The sequence below is a fragment of the Acartia tonsa genome, chromosome 7, assembly GCF_053477335.1.
Source record: "Acartia tonsa isolate MP-2025a chromosome 7, ASM5347733v1, whole genome shotgun sequence".
Taxonomy (NCBI): domain Eukaryota; kingdom Metazoa; phylum Arthropoda; class Copepoda; order Calanoida; family Acartiidae; genus Acartia; species Acartia tonsa.
Genome location: NC_137266.1, coordinates 2,390,474 through 2,415,496, shown reverse-complemented (window position 1 = coordinate 2,415,496; position 25,023 = coordinate 2,390,474). Strand labels below are relative to the sequence as shown.

The 25,023-nt window shown below is 31.0% G+C and overlaps 2 protein-coding genes across 2 annotated transcripts in view; both read left to right on the top strand.

Annotated features, from left to right (window-relative positions):
* Window positions 1-4,976: 4,976 nt before the first annotated feature.
* Window positions 4,977-14,809, top strand: LOC145324051 (uncharacterized). The gene is made up of 11 exons (XM_080166679.1): window positions 4,977-5,042; window positions 5,521-5,651; window positions 6,231-6,326; window positions 6,826-6,937; window positions 8,475-8,597; window positions 8,890-8,926; window positions 12,117-12,223; window positions 13,381-13,449; window positions 13,846-13,913; window positions 14,247-14,344; window positions 14,645-14,809. Exons 2-11 carry the CDS (start codon window positions 5,549-5,551, stop codon window positions 14,726-14,728), a joined length of 897 nt encoding a protein of 298 aa, XP_080022805.1. The 5' UTR covers window positions 4,977-5,042; window positions 5,521-5,548; the 3' UTR covers window positions 14,729-14,809.
* Window positions 14,804-25,023, top strand: part of LOC145324079 (uncharacterized) — a 26,960-nt gene continuing 16,740 nt past the window's right edge. Inside the window, exons 1-8 of the mRNA XM_080166705.1 lie at window positions 14,804-14,873; window positions 15,675-15,772; window positions 16,070-16,200; window positions 16,547-16,859; window positions 17,468-17,557; window positions 18,992-19,086; window positions 19,339-19,431; window positions 23,908-24,118. Of these exons, the coding sequence (XP_080022831.1) occupies window positions 14,804-14,873; window positions 15,675-15,772; window positions 16,070-16,200; window positions 16,547-16,859; window positions 17,468-17,557; window positions 18,992-19,086; window positions 19,339-19,431; window positions 23,908-24,118 (1,101 nt within the window). The remainder of the gene's footprint in view (window positions 14,874-15,674; window positions 15,773-16,069; window positions 16,201-16,546; window positions 16,860-17,467; window positions 17,558-18,991; window positions 19,087-19,338; window positions 19,432-23,907; window positions 24,119-25,023) is intronic.

Here is a 25,023-nt window from a genome sequence, read left to right as displayed (position 1 = left end):
ATCTATCTATATATGTATGCATGTATCTATTTATCTATGAATCCATATATCTATCTATCTATTTAAGGCGTATACCCTATCTGAGAGTGTGTTATCTCAAGTTTCAAACTCTTCTATTAGGAATTGTGTTTCTTATATTATAGAATTCTTAAGAATTCTTTTAAAAAACAAGAATGATAGCACCCAAGAAGGGAAAATGCCTTGGCTCAAAAACATTCCCAAATATTGAGGCAATATTTTAGACAAATGCTAGGCAATAAAAGGGTAGCCGTTTATATTTGATATTTTAAGCACCTAGAAGGAGGAAGGAGATATTGGACTGTATATTACTTCAGGACCCAAAGTTTTATAAGCATGTTGTTTTGATTGGCAATGATTAATAATTTGTCTATCGTCATTGGGAATGTATACTAACCAATTTATCGTCCATTGTCTTATCCATTTAGTTCCTTCACAATATTTTTTTATAAATTTCACGCATAAAAACATCGGAAAAGAAACATGCATATCTAAAAACAGTTTTAAAATGGCTGAATCGCCGATGAAAAGTACAAACGGGACATTGTTCACCACGACGCAACCAAAGGAAAAATTAACAGTATATCTTTTCATTTAATCTTTTATGATAAATACAGATATAGGTGTTTCAATGTATATATTATTACTTTGATCTTACACCAGTTTTTAATGTTCTCTAATGTTTGCAGCTGTCTTCCCTTCCACAACCTTTACCTAATACCCTCACCACGTACAGGATAAACGAACTGACCAATAAACAAGTTTAATGATAGCAAGCTAAAAAAACGACACTTTTTTCCCTTGTCATAATATCCACCTAGCTATATTCTAAATCCATTGTTTTCACTGAAACCTATGTTTTACCTCTGACCCTAATTCTTTACACTCAACCTAACCTAACATATAATAACATAAAATACATTAATATGAAAATGCGATAGAAAGAAATCGTCCAAAGCTATTTTCAAAAAACAAGGATGACAACATCCATAAAAACGAAGCTCTGAAACGAACAAACGAACATTAAAACGTATATAGTGACAGAACTGAATAATCAGAATTTAAATGGGGTACATGGCAGATTTACCACTAGCAAAAATACAGTGATATTACTGTCATAAACACAGTGATTTGCTGTCATAAACACAGTTTTATTGTAAAATTCACACCTGCATTTTTAGGGGGTATGACAAAAATACAGTTACTGCACTGGCATATTCACAGTTTTGCTGTCAATTATACACCTACATATTGACAAAAATACATCTATTAAATTTATAATTTGTCAATTATACACCTACATATTGACAAATATACACCTATTAAATTTATACCTACTTATTTATCCATAATATTTAATATATCTATTACATATAGAAAAATATGTGTATAAACCCACTTCAATGTTGTAGCATTATACATACCCCTTGATTTACTCCCCTATTTCTCCCCTCCTCATATCAGATCTGATTTTTGGATTACTGATTAATATTACAAAAAGTTACAATATTTTGAGCAAAGCATCTCTATAATCAAGTCCTAAAAATGTCAGTATGTCCTTAAACAGAATTCTGTATTTAAGAAGTTTTGTTACAAATTTACATATAATTTTGTCTAAACTTATATATTAATTTTTTGTATATTCAGTTCTGACATTCTACAAGAATTGTTGTTTGTCTGTCATACCGTTTCAGAGCTTTGCTTTTATGGATGTTGTCATCCTTGCTTTACTTTAAAGTGAACATATTTTATATCCTGCGAATAAATTGACGCTTAAACTAAAATCACTCGTAACTGTTGAAATAAAAGATATTAAGAAATAAAATATGATTACATACAGGGCGTTTAAAAAAAAACTGCGTTTTCCGGTTTTGGGAAACAACCAGTAGGAGTATGAAAAAAATAATTACATATTCTTATTCTCTATAAAAATATGGATTAATTTTATAAAAGGTGTTTATTGATTACTCTAAAAACAACAGCGCATTTTAGAGTTGATTAATTCTAAAAAGCATGAATGATAATTTTTTCGGTCAGTTTTTAAGGCTTTTTATATTGTTTTATAAAAAAATACTATTCCTATTTGTCTAAAATGATAAACAAACATATTTTATTTTCATTTCAATTTTTATTCAACTTATTTACAGGTTTACTGAAACATAAAACGCATTTTTTTATCATAGACAATTCCGGTCAAACTTTAAAACCTCCGCCCACTTTTGGCATCTAATTGAACTGTAACCACTTAACGGACAGTTATAATCCACCCCTCCCCCCTTCAAATACGGATCAAATGTTTTATATTTACGGTAACTTTTTTGTTTTTAAAGATAACTTCTTGGGATAAAAAGTATTTTAATTTTTATGTTATAATCTAAAATACTATAAAGAGTTAGTCACCTAAAGTTTGTTCAACCAAGAGAAACGAGAAATATTGCAATTTGTAAGGATCTAAAAAGCGTTTTTCAGAGAAAAAAAGGGAAATAATGACAAAAAATTAAACATGCACTTTCATTTAACCATTTACCATATTATTAATGGGATTTTAAAACTTTTTTCTTAAAAATTTACAAGTTATTTCAATCAAATTGATATATCAAATTTAACATCAAGCATTTTTCTCCTACATGTACCTATCAGAAAAGCCGTATTTTTAAATCCGTTAAATCTGGTGTATATTTATACATAGAATATGGACCTATAATCATTTTTTTCATACTCCTACTGGTTGTTTCCCAAAACCGGAAAACGCAGTTTTTTTTTAAACGCTCTGTATATAAAATAATAATAAATTTCATATTATTCTAGCAATCAATCGGTGTATTGACTTTTAGTAGTATTAAAAGGAGAGTTGGATAACAGCCTATTGAAATGCTCACAAGCATTGTAGGGCAAAATATCCATAGTTCATAGAGCCAAAGCTAAATCTGTAACGAAAGTTAGGTCGAGTCTAAGGGAAAAACTTGATTCAGGATATAATGACCTTAGAAAATACTTGAGAAGTATAGGTTCACTATCCAGCAAAATTGATAGAGCACCATGTTCTGCAAAGTATCAGTGAAGGGCCAAGCAGAGGTCGCAGTCGTGGTAATAGTCGTGTAATATGGAATATTCCAGTTTCTATTTACCATGACATATTACAATCTGTACCTGTGACCGTACCTGAATCTGGACATTCAATTCCAACGTCTACACCTGTACCTATATCACCACTATATCCACTATAATATCCAATATTTGTCTGTTACCTTCTTTTGAAAAGTTTAGAATTATTGTTGTTTAGATTGATTTAACTATTATTAATAGTTATAAGGTTTAACAACTTGGTCAAAATATTTATAATTAATATTGATTTAAAAGTAGGTGTATTTTTGTCATCAAAACTGTGAATTTGACAGCATACTTGAATTTCATGGGTGTAAACTTGACAGTAAAACTGTGTTTATGGCAGCGCAAAGGTGTAATTTTGACAGTGGATAAAAAAATATTGCCAAAAATACAACTAAAAACGAAATTGACAAAAACACACCCAATTTTTGTCAAAAACACAGTGGCTGTACTTTTGCTAGTGGTAAAAGTGGCAGCACCCCTTTAAATGTATAAGAGTAAAAGCAAAATTATGAGTAAATTTGTTGAAAATTTTATTGATACAGGATAATGTTTATGGAAATACTTACATTTTTTAAACTTGATTATAGAGTGGCTTTGCTTATATTATTGTACTTTGTTGTCCCAAGAATCAGTATACCAAAAATCAGAACAATCGGATAATTGGATCACATAAAAATTTGTTGGTACAAAAGTAAAAAATCAACAGGTTTAAAATGGACGTACGGTCATTCTGGTAATGATTATAGAGTTGCTACGCTTTCTAAATCTTAACATGGAATCACCATGCAAAGTTTGAAATCAATAGGACAATTCTAACATGCTTAAATTAACAAAAAACGCTATCCGTTACGTACGAACGGACCGACTCTAATCATAAAAAAGCTTCGCTTTCAAAAATCGTTTTGCCTATATATTATACATTTATGCCTTGTATAATTGAAATATAAGATTATTTTACCCATTAAGAAAAGGCATTAGTTAACTCATGCAAAAGCCAACCATTTATTATACAGCTTTCTCTACTTTTTTCTGCCTTTATTGCCAGGGAGGGAGGGGATATTGGACTGTTTATTACAATAGTCCCCATAGATTTTTAATAAAAGTTTTCTTAGATGGGGAATTTCATTAGATTTTAATTGGTTGGTTCTTTAAGTTGAGTGTCCAAATGTTTCAACAACTAATGGTAATCTACAGTGGGGATAATTTTGTGTATCATCATTAAGGATATACATCAATTTATTGGACATTCCCTTATCCCTTCAGATCCCTGCTTTATTTGCAAGATATTTGCATTGCACAGTTTAGTTATGTTTTATAGTGCAGCTACTCAAAAAATAGGTATGTTCGTTTGTCCATCTTTTAATTTCCTAAAAAATATTTATTGACTAAACCAGCAGTTTAAAGATATTAATATACAAACATGTATTCAATTTTTGGGAAAATTTAAATTTTATAATTCATGGACTATGAACGAAGCCAATATCTTTTAAATAACTAAGATAAATCTAAAAAATGTAAGTAAGAAAATTTATCTATTGATCAATTATAAATCAAATGTCATCTTTAGGTCTAGAATGTATTCATTACTAAGATTTTTATATTAACTTATGGATTTGATATTATATGGACCCAACACCAGGTTATTATGTACTCTAAAAATTAAAACTTGTAGTTGGCTAAAAGAACAACCTTCATCCCCCCCAATCCCTCCCCTTTCCTGACATTTTATGAACGAACTGACTAATGAATAATGTCATTGTTAGCAACCTAAATTACGACAATTTTTTCCCTGTCATAATATCCATGTATATCCTGTATCCATGAATTCACCTGTTAATTTTGAAACAATTAAAGAGTGGAGTAACAGGTCTGGGACAGCAAGTACTACCTTCAGCTCCACCTCCAACTTCCAGGTAAATAAAAAAATATTGGTCGAAAAGTTTGTACTCATTGTTGTAGATCCAATATTACAATTTCAATTTCTTTCTTTTCCAATTCATTTAAATTGCTCTCTATTTCACTTCATTAATTGTTTAGGTAATTTACCTTAAAGTTCATTGTCGAGCCAAAAACACACATTCCTTCCATAATTTTGAAATAAATGGAAAACATATCATTTTGAAATAAGTACCGGGGTTTGCGTAGGGGGGGGGGGGGGCAATTTTTTGTTTCTAAGTTTTTACTGTAATTCAGGTTAGGTTATACTGGGTACTGGGTAGCCACGCGGAGTTGAAGCATAGAAGGTGGGGGAATCCCATCCCCCTCCCACCATACTTTCAATTAATATTAAAGATACTGAGTGGGGATAGGGAACTCTATGGGAAAGAACAATCTTTTTTCATAATTTTTTTTTATTTAATATTTTCAGTTTGAGATTTAATTTAATTTTAGGCACCTAGCCCGCCAGGCAAGTGGAGATATGGGAAGCAGCGGCCGTAGCCAACATCAGGAGTCCGTCAGGATGCTCAAATCTTCGGATCCTTTATCCATGAACGGGTCCAGAATGCAGTCAGTTGAAGAAGGTATATCTATTCCTGTTGCTATTTTTATTTGTATGTCCATTTATAAAAGATACCCTACCACAAATAGTTTTAATCTTTCTACAGAGTTAATTTTAAATGAGATCCATATTGGTTCAGAGGGTAGCGAGATCCGTTAACGCAAACAGATAAACCTCATGTTACTTTATTAAAAGGAATTGAACAAATGATGTTCTGGCCTGTGATAATATCTAATATACCCTTAATTGATTTTACGTCTTAATGGTTAACTTCAATTATATTTTATTTCAACCCTGCAAGTCTCTGACTTTTATTATAGATACCCAAGCGGGTATCTTTTTTAACCTAACCTAACCTAAACTAACCAGAGATCTTAAGGGATAAGACAATGCCTGATAAATTGATGTACATCCCAAATAAAGATACACAAAATTAACCCCTTTGTAGAATACAATTATTAGTTGAAAGATTTGGACACTCAACCAACCAATCAAAATTGTTTACGCAACAATAAGAAAACGTTATTATAAACTTTGAAGACTAGTGTAATAAACAAGCCTATGTCCCATCCTTCAAGGAAACTAACCCAATTCTTTTTAGGTATTGTACGTGCAACGCCTGTCGATAGTAACACAACAATTATCACTTCCCCTGTTAGTCTCAGAGATGGCGGTGAACGAAGACAGTCGATGGCAGGTAAATAACCATCTTTCTTATGTCCATTCATCCATCATATATGCAGAATGAATTCATTAATTTATCTATTTATCTGTTTATTAGTTTGTACCTCTATACATACAACCGTCTATCTATTTATCTATTAAAATATCAAGCCATTAATCGATCAATAAACTTCTCTATCAATCTTTCCATCAGTTTATTCATCAATCTATCCATAAATCCATCCATCAATCATCCAATTAATCCATATATCAAAACGTCCATCAATCTATACATCAATCATTTCTTCAGTACATCAACTAATCATCTATATATCAATCTATTCATCCATCAATATATTAATGAATCACTCAATACATCAATCTATTCATACATTAACCAATACATCAATATACCTATTCATCATTTCTTCTATTAAATTCAACCATCTATTCTATTATTTTTCAACAAATCTATTCATTCATACATTAGTTTACTCATCTATTTATCTCTCTAACTATCTATCTATATCTAGGATCGCGGGACAGAAAAGGAAGTATAAGAGAAGTTGAACCTATGACAGGATTCAAGAAAAAGCGCTGTCTCTCCTACTCTAAACCTGGCACATCTAGAGGATCATTTCCCAGGTATGTAAATTCAACCTACTACAGGATTCAAGAAAAAGCGCTGTCTCTCCTATTTTAAACCTGGCACATCTAGAGGATCTTTTCCAAGGTATGTAAATGCAACCTACTATAGTATTCAAGAAAAAGCGCTGTCTCTCCTATTTTAAACCTGGCACATCTACAGGATCTTTTCCAAGGTATATAAATGCAATCTACTATAGAATTCAAGAAAAAGCGCTGTCTCTCCTATTTTAAACCTGGGCACTTCAAGAGGATCTTTTCCCAGGTATGTAAATTCAACCTACTACAAGATTCAAGAAAAAAGCGCTGTCTCTCCTACTCTAAACCTGGCACATCTAGAGGATCGTTTCCCAGGTATGTAAATTCAACCTATGACAAGATTCAAGAAAAAAGCGTTGCCTATCCTACTCTAAACCTGGCACATCTAGAGGATCGTTTCCCAGGTATGTAAATTCAGCCTGCCACAGGATTCAAGAAAAAGCACTGTCTCTCCTACTCTAAACCTGGCACATCTAGAGGATCTTTCCCCTGGTATGTAAATTCAACCTACTACAGGATTCAAGAAAAAAACGCTGACTCTCCTACTCAAAACCTGGCACTTCTAGAGGATCTTTCCCCAGGTATGTAAATTCAACCTACTACAGAATTCAAGAAAAAGCGCTGCCTCTCCGATTCTAAACCTGGCAATCTAGAGGATCTTTTCCCAGGTATGTAAATTCAACCTACTACAGGACTCAAGAAAAAGCGCTGTCTCTCCTACTCTAAACCTGGCACATCAAGAGGATCTTTTCCCAGGTATGTAAATTCAGCCTACCACAGGATACAAGAAAAAGCGCTGTCTCTCCTACTCTAAACCTGGCACATCAAGAGGATCTTATCCCAGGTATGTAAATTCAACCTACTACATACAGGATTTAGGAAAAAGCGCTGCCTTTCCTACTCTAAACCTGGCACATCTAGAGGATCTTTTCCCAGGTATGTAAATTCAAGAAAAAGCGCTGTCTCTCCTAATCTAAACCTGGCACATCTAGAGGATCTTTTCCCAGGAATCTGAATCAATTTATGCTTATTTAATCTCCAACCCCCCCCCCCCCCCTTTTCATAAGACATAAATACAGTCTTTTATTATAGGCTATTTCTGTGTGTTTATTTGTAAGGCAACTGGTTTTGCGCCCCTAGCATCTAGTGACTCTATATTAAAAGGGGTTTAGAAAGGGGTCTGAAATATTGCCTTTCCCAAACTTTAATCTAAAATAGTTTAGATTTAAACCATCCAAAGAAAGGCATATATGAAGCTTTGCTGAAGTTGAGAATTTTATCAGTTTAGTACTTACTGAAATCTTAAGCTTTAGAAAAAAATCCCTACTACTCAATATAAGTAGGATAGGATAGGATTAAGTATTTTTTAATTCAAGTGAGTTTTAAAAGCCTGCAGCTAGAAATTTGACCCCAAAAAAATAATTTTCTATTGATTATATTTTTTAAGAGGTTTCGTGTTTTCACACTATAGATCTTTTATATATCTGTATTTATTTAGAAGTAGCCTACAGCTAGAAACAAGGAGCAAAAGTTTTGATTTGGCGGAGACCTTGATATTTGATGATGCAGATGAACAAAATACTGAAGAACATACTAATGGTGGTCCTGATATTGATCCTAGGTAAAATTTTATTCCAAAGAAAGAGTACAGAAAAATTTACGGAGGTTGAAAGACAAGTAGTGGTATTGTCCCTCAAAATAGTTACAAACCTTCCTGGGACATAAGAAAGTTCCACAGTAGATCTGAATTGTATATATTCATTAATTAGTTCATTGTAATCTGTCTACCTATTTATATCGATGTATCTATATAAATTTTATGATTTTAAATTTAATCTTTTAAATGTCAATCTTTCTCTAGCTATTTATTTAGTTTTTTTTCTATAAGTTTATCTAATCTTATATATGTTTAGGGACAATCCATTTGCTGGTGATCAACCTTTTAAACAGGTAATTTTTTTTAATGTAACATTATACATCCTAATGTCTTTGATTATGACGCAATTTTGATTAACTAAGATAATTATTGGACGTAAAATAATCCTAAAAATAAAGACATCCAATTTTAGATTTCATTAAAGAACAAATCTTTTAATTTCAACTACATTCAAACGAAACCACAAAGCTTATTTCTGTAGTGAAGGACTTCGCAAACCACTAAACCCTTTATGTAAAGCTTCCTCTTGGTCCAGGGAAGGTTAAAATCTATTTTTAGGAGTTATTTTCCACTCTCTTAAGATATACCGCCTCTAGTAAAAAGTGTGTCAAGAAAATGACTGATAGAAACCTGTATCTACCTTGTCAAATGTTCTACTATTTATCTTTCCAGTTTTGCAAGAATACTCATTTGTATAAACTTAAGGCGAGAGAGATTCAATTAATCAAGTTTTTAGATTAATCTTTCCGTGATTTCCCTCAGATTACCAAAAGTGCCCCCCGCCCCCCTTGAAATAAATGAAAAAGTTGCCTGGGGGAGGGGAGGGATAATTTGGATTTTATATACCTGCCTTATAACCTAACTGGGATTATCATTACCTAATATAACCTAACCATTAATCCCTCCACCCCCGTATTTTCAATATTTTTCAAAAAATAAGGGGTTCGGGAGTCAGTTCTCGCCAAAAGAAAATTGCAAATCTTTCTCAAACATGATACACACTGGGTTTTAACATTTTTAACTTTTTAGTATTAAGAAAGTTGAGATGCTAAAGGAACTTAATGAACAGTAAATTAATGTTCATCCCCAATAATGATAAACAAAATTGTTTCCCGTTTGTAGCTTAACATTATCAGTGGAAAAAAACTTTTTTAACTTGTAAAACTTTTAAATTATTTGTGCTTAAAATTGTTCCTAAATCTTATTATCTTCTTTTCTATTTGGAGACAAAAAGAAGTCATTTAAATTTGAAATTACTTAGATTTAGATTTTTGAGGTATGGTATTCAATTAAAATGATTAAGGTCCCTCAGAAATGGAGAACCTAATTGGTCCAATGGTTGTCAAGATCCAGTTTTAGATTATCTTTTTAAAGGACCTACGAACAGATACCATTTTATAAAAGAAACAGGATGTATAACTTATGTAACAAAAGGATTTCGCTAACCACTTAACCGATACGGTTCTCCTTTACTTCGATTCTGCATATAGGTCCAAGGAAGAACATTATTTTTTTACTTAAATATACTTATGAGGCCTCAAGGGGCTTGATTGATAGTAACAATATCCAAATTTTTCCACCAATGATTTTTATTTCCCATTGTCTAATCTCTGATGAAACTGTAAAATAAAATTGTTCCCAAATGTTTTATTAGCAGTAAATCTAGTAAAATCCTTTATAATTGAGAATTACAATCACAATTCTAGGCGAGACAAAGCATTTTTTTATTCTTTTTTTAGATTTTAACATGCAAAACTGGTGCTTTCCCTTAAAATTGCTTGCTAGCATAAAAATGAGTTCCATTACTTAAAAAAAATATATAGGTGGTATTACTTGTTATTTATGTTTAAACCTTTACCAAATATAACCAAATTAACCTAACCTGGATTAAAATGGAATTGAAACACTTGTCCCCCCCCCCCCCTTCACCTTAATTTTATTCTAAATATAAGGGGAGATGAAGGCGTGTGTGTAAACTTTTCATACTGTTAATAATCTAATTAAGCAGGGAGGTAAGGGACATTTCATTGTAAATTACACTGGTTTTTAAAAAAATGTTTAACTAGGGTATCTCAACAACTTTAATTAAATTTTGATTAAATGGTTCCAAACGAGTAATATCCAAACTTTTCAACAAAATTATTTGTATAAACATCATCATTTGGGATTTATATTAATTCCTATTACATTGTCTTATCCCTTAAGATCCATGAGTATAAAGAAACATTAGAATATGTATGTACTATGTAAAACATATATTTCTTATCTTTTATTTCAATATGTTCTACAAACAAGAACTAGATAAAAGCAAATAATAGTTATTTATCTTATCGTTTTATAGACAGCTTTCCGCGGATATTGAAATGAATAATTATAAGATTAAAACTAGCTTTGTTAGCCGCGAGAGACTGAAGGTCCGGGCTAACAAAACTTATATTGATTTTTATATTTAAATTTGCTGAAAATTGACTTACATACGAAGTTGTATTTGATTTTTGATTATGGCTGATTAGTTAGAACCATAATCCAGCGGATATAAATTCGGTGTCGAATCCATACTTGAAAATAAATTTCTTATCTTTGTTCACTATTGAACTTCAGTTTAGTTTAAACTTTAAACGCTAGGCTAGCTACGCTTTAGAAAAAGTAGTCCTAAACTAAAACCTGATCGATATTTTTACTTTTGTAAATTTTTAATATTAAAATTTTATCAATTTTAGTGAAATAAGATAACTTAAAAATCTCATTTAAAGCCTACCATTTATACCCAATATTCAAAAATATGTAATTGATATAAAGCTATTTTATACCACAAATAGAACAGCTATGGACAGGAACAGAAGGTTCGTTTGAATTTTAATACATTTTTTTAAGAGCTAAGCTTTTCTTCATTTCAAGTTGGTCCATCTGTATGTCTGTTACGGATTTCTTTGATGGTTAATTTAAACATGCTTTAATCGTGTTGGTTATTTAAATCGAAATACAGACATTTTCCTCTGAATATTAAAATAACAATCATAAAATAAACCCAGTTTCGCTATTTCAAGCCCTTCCGAGCTAATAAAAACTAGTTTTAATTTTTATAATTTTTCATTTTAATATCCGTGGAAAGCTGTCTATAATACTATACTAATAATAATTAATACTATAATAATAACTAGCGGCTACGCCCCTAGGAGCCTCTAGGGGCACTGGTAAGAGAGGGAAAAGTCGACCTCATCCTATTTAAATTTGAGTTTCAAAAGAATTAAAAAATATTTTAGGGGGGCGGAGGGGATGAAGACACCCTCTCCAAAAATAGTTTAAAACCATCCCAGGACCTATAAGAAGCTTCACTGTAAAGGAGAACAATATCGGTTCAGCGGTTAGCGAGATCCTTCGGGACAGACAAAAAACGCTTACTACTTTATATAGTAGGATATGTCCAGAAACATAAAGTGACAGAAACGTCCATGAATTTTAAAACCCCAATTGTTTTTATAGGAAGATGAGGAGAGATTGCCCTCGCCCCCAGCCACTTTCTCATCTAATCAAGATCATATAGAGTATACAGTCACAACTACTGTTGCTACTCTTCATACAGATCCTAGGTAGATAGATAGATAGATCATATAGAGTATACAGTTACAACTACTGTAGCTACTCTTCATACAGATCTTAGGTAGATAGATAGATAGATCATACAGAGTATACAGTTACAACTACTGTAGCTACTCTACATACAGATCCTAGGTAGATAGATAGATAGATCATATAGAGTATACAGTTACAACCACTGTAGCTACTCTTCATACAGATCCTAGGTAGATAGATAGATAGATAATGTTTAATGAATAGATATAATATTTGATTGATAGATGTAATGTTTCAGGGATAGATGTACTTTTTGATGATCAGATATATGGATAGGTAGATGGGTAGTTAGATTGATAGGTAGATGGGTAGATAGATGGAGGTAAATGTATAGAAGTTATGGATAAAATAATAGATGTAAGGATGGATTGATAGATCTGGAGAATGGATAGAAAAGATGATGAATGGATAAATGGATCAAAGAACCGATCCTATTCGCTTTTGACAAGAGAATATTAATTTTTTTATAACATTACATCTTAAAATATGTTTTTAAATAAATAAGTACATTAGTAAATAAAAAATTATTTAAACCTATGTAAACAAAAAAAGGGAACATATGAATATATTTATTTTATTGCAAACTATTGAAACTTTTTTTTGCAAAAATGCGCAAACTTTTTCTGTTTGAATTTGATTGTTATTGTAATAAAAGATTGACTTGTGCATAAAACATGAGGCTTTATAAAAATTACTTTTTCTTTACTTTAGATAAAGGAATAAATTGATTTTGTTTTATACAATGTTGAAAGATTGGGTTCAATTTTTTCCTTTTTGGAGATAACCCCCATCTTTTTTAGGGGCGATTCCACCACTAAAATTTAAGTAAATATACAAAAAATTATTGTCCAAACAAATAGAGCATATATAAAATTAATAAGTAGTTATTTTTTGTTTTTTTTCAAGAAGTGTACTTTAAATCAAAAATCAGTAAAATAAAAAGTTTTATGATTAATATTTAATTTTAAATAGTTTGCTTAAAAAGACAAGAAGAAAAAAAAGTTACTTAAAGCTATGCTTCCTAGTAGAAAATAGATAGATAGAAATAGATTAACAATCTAAAAGATAGATAGATAGTTATAGATAAAAAGATAGATAACTTGCTCTATTTTAGAAGTAGAAAATCGGAAACCTGCTCAAAACCAAGCTCACCGAGTAGAAAATCATTATGTGATTTATATAGGTAAAAATATGACTAGCTTCCTTATTTGTTTGTGAAGATTCCCCGTTTTGAAGATTCGAAGTTTGAGAACTAATGGGTTTGCAAGATCTTATATAAACAAAAGTCTTTTATCTAAATCCCAGGAAAAAGTGGGTTATCAGACTGTAAATTAAAGTTTTGTAAGCGCGTTTTCTCATTCTTTGCCTTTTATTAAATTATGATTGGTTGTACAAATCTTCAGTGCCCTATGATCAATTAATTTTATCTACAGAGGGTTAATTTTGTTTATCATGATTTACATTAAATCTAATGTTGTTGGGTAAATTTAACAAAACCCTATCTAATCAATAATTTTAGCTAAAGAGGTGATTTTGATTATGATCATTGTGGAAAAGTTTTAAAAAGTTTTATTTTCAGAGATACAAGTTTGCCGAGGTCAGGAGATTCATCCTTGTTTATCTCAGATGGATGGACTTTGAGGACAGGTTTGTTGATAGTTAGATAGACTGGTGGACATATAGATAGATATGTATGATGGTTCTTCCTTGTTTATCTCAGATGGATGGACTTTGAGGACAGGTTCGTTCATATATAGATAGACTGATGGACACTTAGAAAGATAGGTATGGTTTATCTCTGATGGATAGACTTTAAGGACAGGGTTTCTTGATATATAGACTGATGGACACAAAGATGAATGATGACCCACTTACTCTTGATATTTTTAGATATCTTTCACCAGAGGACAAATACAATTAGATCAATTGATGGAAACATTAGTTTTGATTTAAATTTTGACCCACTTTTGATATTTTTAGATCCACTACACCAGAGGACAAATACAATAAGATCAATTGACGGAAGCATCAGTTTTGATGAAAATTTTGACCCTCTGAATATGAGCACATCTAAAAAGGCAACATTCTTGATTTAGCTTTATATTCAGGGATCTTAAGGAATAAGACAATGAATGATAAGTTAATATACATCCCAAATGAGGTTAAACAACATTAATTCACTTGTAAATTAAATATATTGGTTGAAAAGAATGTACACTTCTAGTAAGAACTAACCAATCAAAATTTTGAAGTAAAGAGATAAGTATTTTTTTAAAAAATAAGGGTAAATAAATGCAGAAAAGTATTAGATTTTTTATTTCATATTACTTAAAAATTATGCTTAAGTTTTTGTTTGTTAATCTAACAAGAATGTTTAGTGTGCTAAGGGTCATGGCAGTTTAAAATCTCGACACAGCACTCCCAAACGTCCTTCAGGAAAAGGGATTAGGATTTTGTTATAAAGTAGTTTCTCTTTCTTAAGATTATGGTGTTATTACATTATTACAATTTTTAATAATAAATTGATATAAACTGAAATGTTCAAGAGGAATGCTGATGGCCATGTGTTGAACATCCTCTCAAAAATTGCGAATTTTCAACATGTTAGTATCAATGTGCCTCAAAAAATGGGAGTCTCTATATTAAGGCGGGTTGATTTCTAACTTTTTTGGAATTTCACATTTTTTCACATTGGCAAGGGTTACTGGGCTTATATAAAACCCTGTGAAACTTGAAACAGGTTTTTTATTCCAAAAACAACGGGCGCGCGGGGAGTATAAAAAGTGCCCACCCCCTTATAAAACCAAAAAATGAAATTCAAACACAGGCATGTTGCATATCAAAATGACCGCATTGAAATGCTGATTATGAATCTGAAAACCGTTTTGAAAAATATTGCTTCTAGTTCAAATAAGAGCTCATTAAGTACCTAAAAAGGCTGATTTAGTCAAAATTTTTCATTTTGGTAGGTTATTTGAAAATCATTTCAGACTAAATCAATATTTTTCAAAACGGTTTTCAGATCTGTAATCAGCATTTCAATGCGGTCATTTTAATATGCAACATGCCTGTGTTTGAAGGAATTTCAATTTTTGGTTTTGTAAGGGGGCCGGCAAATTTTATAACCCCCGCGCGCCCATTGTTTTTGGATTAAAAAAACATTTTTCAAATTTCACAGGGTTTTATATTGGCCCAGTAATCCTTGCCAATGTGAAAAAATGTGAAATTCCAAAAAGGTTGGAAATCAATCCGCCTTACTCTATATCCCCGTAAATTTGGGCGTTCTTAGATTTAACTGTTAAAACATGCAAAAATTTCATATTATTTGTTCAGCTTTTTTCTTTGAAATATATTCAAAATAATATTATAATTGATTTTGCAAAATCCTAATCCTTAAATGATGTTTAGCTTCAGCAGGTTACAGTGTAAATACCCCTGCAACCCCCACCCTACCCCCAGTACCAACTCCGGTTACCCCCACCCCACCAACACAACAGATAATAAAGGTATTTTTTGCTGTTCTTGTATGAATATTATAAAGCCTTTACAGAAGTAGTGTTTTATAGAAAATATTTTTGTAATAATAATACTTTATATAATACTTACAAAATTGTTAACCACCTTTTCTTTAGAGAAGTTTTTTCGACGCGGCATAAATCAGTTTATTTTTTCTTTATTTACAGTCCCCTGCAGTAGCCCATGTATGCGGGGTTACCCTGTATAACCTAACTTAACCTCGCCTAATGTAACATTTAGGTGCCCTACTAGGTAAATCTCCAATTTTTAATTAATTGTTTTTTAAGACGCCAACAAATAACAAGGACGACACACATAGAAACGGAGCGAGGCACGAGTTCCCAAGTCCACCAAAGGATCTGATAATGCCACCACGCGAGAGTTGTGAGGTTGTGTCACAGTTGGGCGATAATAAGGAATAGTTTTAGAGATTTTAAGTAACAAGGTTTTCCTATAGGTTATAGATTAAAGTGTTAATATGACCAACTTTAGAACTAATAAAATTTATCTACAGAAGGGGTTTGTTTATTATCATTGGGGCTGTAAATCAATTGTCTTTTTTTAACTTTTAAAAAGATTAAAGCACAATATATCTATGTTTTTTTAACTTATCAAAGCATTAAATTATCATACTTAATAATAATATAATTCACGGATCCTTTAAGAGATAATACAATGGCCGATAAATTGATGCATATCCCCATGATACACAAATTTTCTATCTATTAAAATCTATTAAAACTCTAATATTATTGAAACCAGGATGAGTTAGAGAGTGATAGTTTTATAGAATCACTTGACGACGTGTCAATAAGAACTCAAAAATTTGAAGAAATCCTTCTAGACCCGGTGAAATATAACATTAACAATGTTAATAATAACTTTAGTGATAATAATAAAGACGACATTTATGCAAAGGAAGACGATTATCAACAGCAATCAGCTGATTTTGCGCAGTTGTCGACGGCGTCTCCCGCAAAAAATGTTGAAAATGGCGCGAAACTGGATGATGATTGTGTTAGCATTGATGTAACCGCTGAAAATGAGACTCTTAGTGATACCAAATTTTGTGAAGAGGTATTGTATATAACTTGTTTATACTAGGGATCTAATGAATTAATATTGATCCCCAATTATGTTCCACAGAATCACCCCTTTTGTATATCAAACTTAGTGGTTGAAACGTTTGACCACTCAACTTAATTAACAAACCAATCAAAATTCACTAACATTCCTAAGGTTGTTAAGCCATCTGATAATAAAACTTTATTATAAAACTTTAGGGACTAGTATAATAAACCCTCTCTCTCTGTGTTTTTTATACATGTTATTATACAATATACATATAAAAGAAAGCTCTCTTTTATTTTGAAATAAATTGAAAGTCAGAGGGAGGGGTAATTTTTTTACTGTAGGTCAGGTAAGGTAAGGTTTTTTTTAAGGTACAACAGAGTAACCCTGAAGGCATTTGAAGGGAAAGCACCAAAATTGTTTGGTAATTTGGTAAAAAATTGGCTTTTTAATTCACATCCATTGACTTTTAGATTATTTATCTTTAAAAATATTTTAGATACAAGGGCGTCTTGTCCTACTTGTGGTAAATAAATTATTATTTCTTTTTAGTTTATTTTGAAAGAACCGCATAGAAACCTAAAAAAATAACATTATGTTAAATAACTTTTAAGGATGTTGATGGGGAGGAGATAGAGATAGATGTAGAGGATAATAGCAGTCAGATACTCAAACAATCACCTAAATCTATGAGATCTTGTAAGGTACAAGATAATTTATTCATTTATAGAAATATTGATATATTGATTAATAGATTGATTGATAGATTGATTGATCGATTGGTTGATTTTTAGATTGGTTAATAGATTGATTTTTAGATTGATTAATAGATTGATTTTTAGATTAATTAAATTATTGGTTGGTTGATTGATTAATAGATTGATAGGGAGTTTGACTGGTTAGTTGATAGCTTGATTGATAGCTTGATTGATTACTTGATATATTAATAGGTGAATTGTATAAATATACATATATATTAATAAATTGATTGTTAAATGGTTGAAAAATACAGAAAGGTAGTGAGAAAAAAGATAATATAAAAGGATAAAAAAAAGAAAAGGAATTTCTAAACACTTCCTGAAAATATAAGATTGTTCTGGTAAAAACTTGCTCGTCTCAGAATTTCAAATAAATGTCAATATTCTGTCAATATAATTTGGGGATTTTAGGCTAGTAGGTTTTTACACAATATTGTCATACTCTTGGGTACTAGGTTTCTTTCTTTTTTATTGTCTAGAATATTCTTAGTATATAGTGAAGCTACTCTATCATTTCAAATGTTTGTCTGAATGTTTTGGCTGTACATTATTTTCTTGGCTGTAATTCTAGATAGATGGATTCTAATAAAAATTCAGTGTATATTTTTTGGGTAAATACTACCAAAGAGCTGAAACAATTTGCTGGCAGAAGAAAAAAGTCCCCACCACTAGGACCAGTATAGTTAATGTTATCTAGGTTACACATACATACTTATACATTTATAATGAAGATTACCCTACCCCATGCTCATATCTCTCATTTATGATATCTTTCTATCGATCTATGTATTGTATTATCTATCCAACCCTAACCCCATTTTTAAAAGCGAAGCTTTTCTATAATTAGGGTCGGTCCGTCCGTACGTCCGTCCGTACGTCACGGTTAGCTTTTTTCGTAAATTTAGGCATGTTAGAATTGTCCTATCGATTTCAAATTTTGCATGGTGATTCCTTTAGTAGTTAGGGACGATTTAGAAAGCATAGCAACTCTGTAATCATTACCGAAATGTCCGTACGTCCATTTTAAACATGTTGATTTTTTTTACTTTTTTAACAACAAATTTTTAGTGATCTAATCATCCGATTGATCTGTTTTTTGGTAAATTAATTCCTGGGATAACAAAGTATAATGTTATAAGCGAAGAAACTCTATAATCAAGTCCTAAAAATGTAATTATGTCCATAAACATTATCCTGTATAAAGCAGTTTTTCAACAAATTTACCTAAAATTTTGCATCGACTCTTACACATTTATATTCTGATTATTCAGTTCTGACACTATGCAAGTGTTAATGTCCGTTTGTCCTACCGTTTTAGTGCTTCGTTTTTATGGATGTTGTCATCCTTTTTTCTATCTATTTATCTGTTAATACATTTAGGACATATCAAGTGAGTCGCCTCCCCTGTCGTGTCCTATCCCCCCCTCGCCACGCCCTGAGGAAGATTCAGAACCCAATTCTGTTACTTGTGTAAGGTAAGCATACATCATTTTACAGGGTGTCCCAGAAAATGATTTTTTTTTTGTGGGACACCTTGTATCTTTTTTTTCACATTTATGTCATATCCGCTTATTTCATCCTGCAAACCTATTTACAGTAATTTTATGTGTATTTTTTAATCTTTTTTAACCTTTGTAAAATTAAAAATCTCCATTTGCTTTAATTTCTAATGTTTTTAAATGACAATTTTTGTTTTTTATCAAGTTTTGTTTTTTGTTTACTTTTAGAAACCAAAGTGTCCCAGATAGCTCAATTACAATAGTTAGTCAATGTTCCTCTACTCCCTATCAGTTATTACATGAACACAATAGTTTTAAAAGGTAAGGGATAAACACACTGAATTTATTTTTACACAGAAATTTGTTTTTTTTTTAAATCACGCAATCTTTTGCAGTGAAAAATAACAAATAGTCATTAAATGTTCAATTATCAGTTATTACATGAACAGTAACACCCTAGTTTATAAAGGTAAGGGATAAACACACTGAATTTGTTTTTAAAACTCACGCAACCTTTTGCAGTGAAAAATAACAAATAGTTATTAAATGTTCCATTATTAGTTACTAGCGGCTACGCCCCCTAGAAGCCTCTAGGGGCACTGGTAGGAGGGGGAAAAGTTGACCTCATTCCATTTTAAATTTGCGTTTAAAAAGAGTTAAAAAATATTTTTTGGGGGAGGGGGGTAAAGAAACCCTCTCCAAAAATAGTTTAAAACCTTCCCAGGACCTGTAGGAAGCTTCACAGTCAAGGAGAACAATATCGGTTTAGTAGTTAGCGAGATCCTTCAGGACAGACAAAAAACGCTTACTACTTTATATAATAAGATTATATAAACACAATAGTTTTAAAAGGTAAGGGATAACCACACAGAAATTTGTTTTTTTAAAATCGCACAACCTTTTGCAGTTAAGCTACAAAAATAACAAGAATTAGTGAAATATTATTTATTCAGCGATTCTTTGAAAATTAAAAAGGCTTAGTAAAAAATCATTTAATGTTCAATTATCAGTTATTACATGAACACAATAGTTTCAAAAGGTAAGGGATAAGTACACTGAATTTGTTCTTAAGAATCACGCAACCTTTTGCAGTTAAAGTAAAAATAGTAAGACTAAGTCATTAAATGTTTAATTATCAGTTAAAACATGAACACAATAGTTTAAAAAGGTAAGGGATAACCATGCTGAATTTGTTTTTAAAAATCACGCAACCTTTTGCAGTGAAAAATAACAAATAGTCATTAAACTATTTGTTATTTAACTATTTGTCAACTCGCTATCAATTGTTAAAAAGTTTTTAAATACAAACTTTTGTGAAAAAACCAATGTTCACTTACTACATCTAGTTTTTAAAGGGATGTTACAAAAAGTTTTGAAACGATATATTAAACAATCCAAATTTATTTAATATAGTTTAAAACTCTTTCAAAACTTAAAATGCCTTAAGTTAAAGCTAAGAAAAACAACAAAGCTACTTAAAATATATTTGTTGATTTATTAGAGATAATGGAAAAATATGAGTATTTAGAAATTTAGATATTTGAAAATTTGCAAAATGAATGTTATGAACAATTTATGAGACAATTTTTTCATGCATGAACTTTTTAGCAAATCTTATTCATTTCAATTAATTTGCCATTCATGGTTAAATCCTTTTTTAATAGCAAAGCTATTCTACAATAAACCTGTCTGTCGGTCAGTCCGTAAAATAAAATGTATATTATAATTTACTTAAATTGTCTTTCTGTCAGTAATGCTACAACTAATTAAATATAAAACAAAAATATCATAAACATAAAACCACTGAACATTTACTCTTTAAATCACTTTGTCCGTATTACCACCCATGACTTTTTGTGCTTTGCTACTTATAGATATTGTATTATCCTATTTAGTATTTTTTTCCCTGAAAAAAACATCTAATAAGAAATGTAATTTTCTCAGCTACTATCAAAGATATGTGTCAAGTACCTAATCAAAAAACAATAAATGTACAATATGTTTGACTGTTTTTTTTTTTTAAATAATGACATTGTGAAAAATATTTTGAAGGCAATTTTTCTTTTTTTTCTAATGTTTCTAGTATGACAGACAGAAAGGAAATAAGCTTCATTAAAGCATTGTACTCTACCTACTTACAAAAGGACTTATTATTTATAGAGTGGTAACGTATCATTTTTCACTAGAATTGTAGTATAATACCTACTCGTTTATTTTTCTTTCTATCTATTTCTTTTTCTTTTATGAAATTATTATTAGTTTTGTTATATTCGTTCGCTTAACAACTTTGGAACTTTTATTGAATTTGGATTAGTCTGTTCATTAAGTTGAATGTCCAAACGTTTCAGAAGTAAACGTTTCAACCACCAATTGTAATCTGCAGAAGCAGTAATTTTGTGTATCAATATTGGGGATGTATATCAATTTATCGTCCATTGCCTTATCCCTTTAGATCCCTGGTTTTAATACCCTGGGTCTTCTGCCCTTTGTGGCCATTCAAAACAGGAATTTTAATATTACTATACGCAGAAAGCTGTCTATATAAAATGAGATATATATATATAGTTTGTCAATATTGCTGGTAAGCAATGTTTCCAATAATCTATGAATTTGCTGCCAAACGGCTAAACGTACAGATCATACCCGCACACCATTTTAAGTGGCATGAGAAGGCCTACAAATTATGCACAGGGAAAGATTCACTGAAGAAAAAACGCGTAAAATAGGTCTTTTTCGCGCATTTCTCTGCACTGCGAGATAATTATGCATTATTGATTTATGGCTATTCCAGATTATTTGTAGGCCTTCTTATGTCGATTAAAACAGTTTGCGGACATGATCTGTACGTTCAGCCGTTTGGCAGCTAGCAGCCTTTAAAATTCATATTTTTTTTTAAATATTGCTTACCAGCAATATTTTACCGTGAACTGCAGTAGATCCGTCAATTTATTTATCTTCGATTTTTTTACTTTTATCTCTATAATATTCTCTCTTTATCTCAGTTTCTCTTTCTCTTTCTCTCTCTCCGTCTCTTATCACTTTCTATTTCCCTCTGCATCTAATACCTGTATTATTTATCTACTTGACAATATGTCTGCAAATAAAACCAGGGATCTTAGGGGATAAGACAATAGACAATGGTAAAATGAGACATAATCCCAAAGATAATAAACAAAGGTATCATTTCTGCAGATTAAAAGTATTGGTACCCTAAGTTTAAGAGCCAAAAAATGAGACAACTTATTCAAAAAAAACTTTATGATTTACAGTCCACCATGAAAAAAAACCCACTCGGCCCATTCCTTTTATCATTCTATCTCTTTAGATTTTCAGCTAACGTGAAATAAATCCTTATGTTATATCAATATTTAACCATTTAAGGAACCAATAATACCTAAGAAGGTTGATAATCAAAGACAGGATTGTGACACTCGAAGAAAAACATTTTGCTGTTAACATATCTTCGATTGAAAGCATACGGCGTTTTCCTTTAAAGTGCTTTATTAAGCACAGAAACCACCAACCCAAATTGGAAATTGTTTGAAAATACAGGGTAGTTTTTCATTTGTTTGCTTGATACTTTAGATTACGTTATATTAAGTATGAGAACCACCTAGCAAAAAAATCAATTTATTATGAAAATGAGGGTTTGGGGTTTCAGTGCTCGACAGGCACTTTTTGGGAAAGCGACAAGTGTTAGCTTATAAAATGGAAACCATAAGTGGCAAAATAGTTTTTTTTGAATATATATTCCTGTCTTGGCATATTAAAAGAAAATATTTATCCTGAAAGAAAGTTATGTTCTTTTTCTGTATCTCATGTAATAATTCTCATAAGACATGATGTATTATGTATACATGGATAAATTGATGTACATTGTACAATCCCAAAGTTGGTACTTAAAATTACCTCTTTGTAGATTATAATGAGTGGTTGAATCCACTAATTAACTAATCAATCAAAATTAAATTAAAGTCCCCAAAGTTGTAAACCAATGAATAAGAAACAATATTATATAAATTTTGGGGACTAGTGTAACAGCATAATGTCCCCTTCTTCGTGTGTATTACAAGTTTATATTTTTGGTTATGGATTGGGCTTAAAGTTTTTGATGCATTATTTATTTGATTGTTATGATTAATCATTATCATAGAATAAAATAATATTTTTATTGTAAAGATTTTCTTTTGTTAACCTTGTCTGTCTGTTCGTTAGTTCGTTTAAGATAGACTGCCGATTTTTTTTATGAAGATTCCCGTTACTAAAGGGCATACATAATACAACTTACTTAGTCCATGAGCTACAGAAGATATTTATCTATCTATTGATATTTGTATATTTTTATGATTTTCTAATGTTATCTTGTTTGCCCTTACTATCTCATAATATGACCACTAAACTAATATAATGTCTATTCATAATTTTTTGTGCTTCGCTACTTATGAATGTTGCCATACTTGTTATTTCTATACGTAAAATAATCCAAGTTCTTAATTGAAATGATTTATAATCACGTTATCTTATTCATTGGCCTCAATACTTTGGGTACTTTTTTATTAATTTGGTTTTAAACCAGTCTTTACTCTTCAATCAATGATTTAAATCCACTTAAGGGGTATTTTTGTTTGTTATTAATCATTGTTGGTAATTTTTATCAATCTATCGTCCATTGTCTTATCCCTTAAGATTCTTGCAGTAGTTTTCAGAGAAAATTTAAGGTTGAATAAAGCAATAATTAGTATTATTTGCAAGGTTTTTCAAAGAATTATATGAATTCTAATTGTACTATATTTGTAGGACAAAAGAAGAGACTGAAAACGACCAGCAGCGCCAGCGGCCCAAGAGCAGCCTGGCCAAGCCGCGCAAGAGCTGTCTGGTGGACCGGCGGCCGCGCAGTTCTGCCGACATGTTTGCGGACGATTTCCTGCCGGAATCGCCGAATCCGCCGCAATATCAGTCTGACTCTTGCTCATTTGATGGCTCCGTTGATTTAACGAGTAGTGTTCAGGTACAAAATTATTACTTCAGCGCTTAGCAACCCTATCCCCCAAATTTATTTGGTATTATGTCCATTTAGTAGCGAGGTTAGTGTGTCCGTTTAGAGGAAATGTTAATTTTATTGTCTACCATTTACGATACTCAATTGCATTCAGCATTAAACTTACCTGGGCCGTCGGTCTGTCTGTCATATTACAAAAGTTGTAAATGATGGTTTCGTGATTTTCTATTTATTATCAAATCCTCCTTTTTATCTTTTGTTATGGACACTTAAAATCTATTCAAGAACTCACTTTGTCCGTTTGTCCATACAGATGTATTTGCGTTGCAACATATGGATGTTGTCATCCTTGTTGAAAACATAAAACAACAAAGTTTTTATCTTTAGTTGCAATATGATTTTTTATTAGCTTTATTTACTTTATGCATCAGTAATAAATATAAAAGTCTAGATGATCATTTCCTTAATGAACCAATTGGAACACTCATTTAATCTATATTGTAAGTCAGTTAAAATTACATCATCAAAGAACTATTGGATTGAATTATATGTGACTAAATATAAACAACAATCTTTTTCTGCTAGATTTTTTTTAAGTTGGACGGATTTTTGTGTCTATTTGACCTTTCAGGGTATTACATCTTTGGAATCAATATAAAACAGAAATAGAATATTCAAAGCAATGCATTTTATTCATATGTATTTTCCTCTTTCTAAATATTTAATTATTTAGATATCTTTCAATTGAATTGATCCATGTATCTATCTACTTTTAAATCTATCTAGCTATCTTTTTATCCTACCAGTTAGATATCTTTTTATTTTAATGTCTAGTTATCATTTATCTTTCTTTTAACTACATTTCGAGTTATCATTCTATTAAAATGTTAATCTGTTAATCTATCAATGAATCT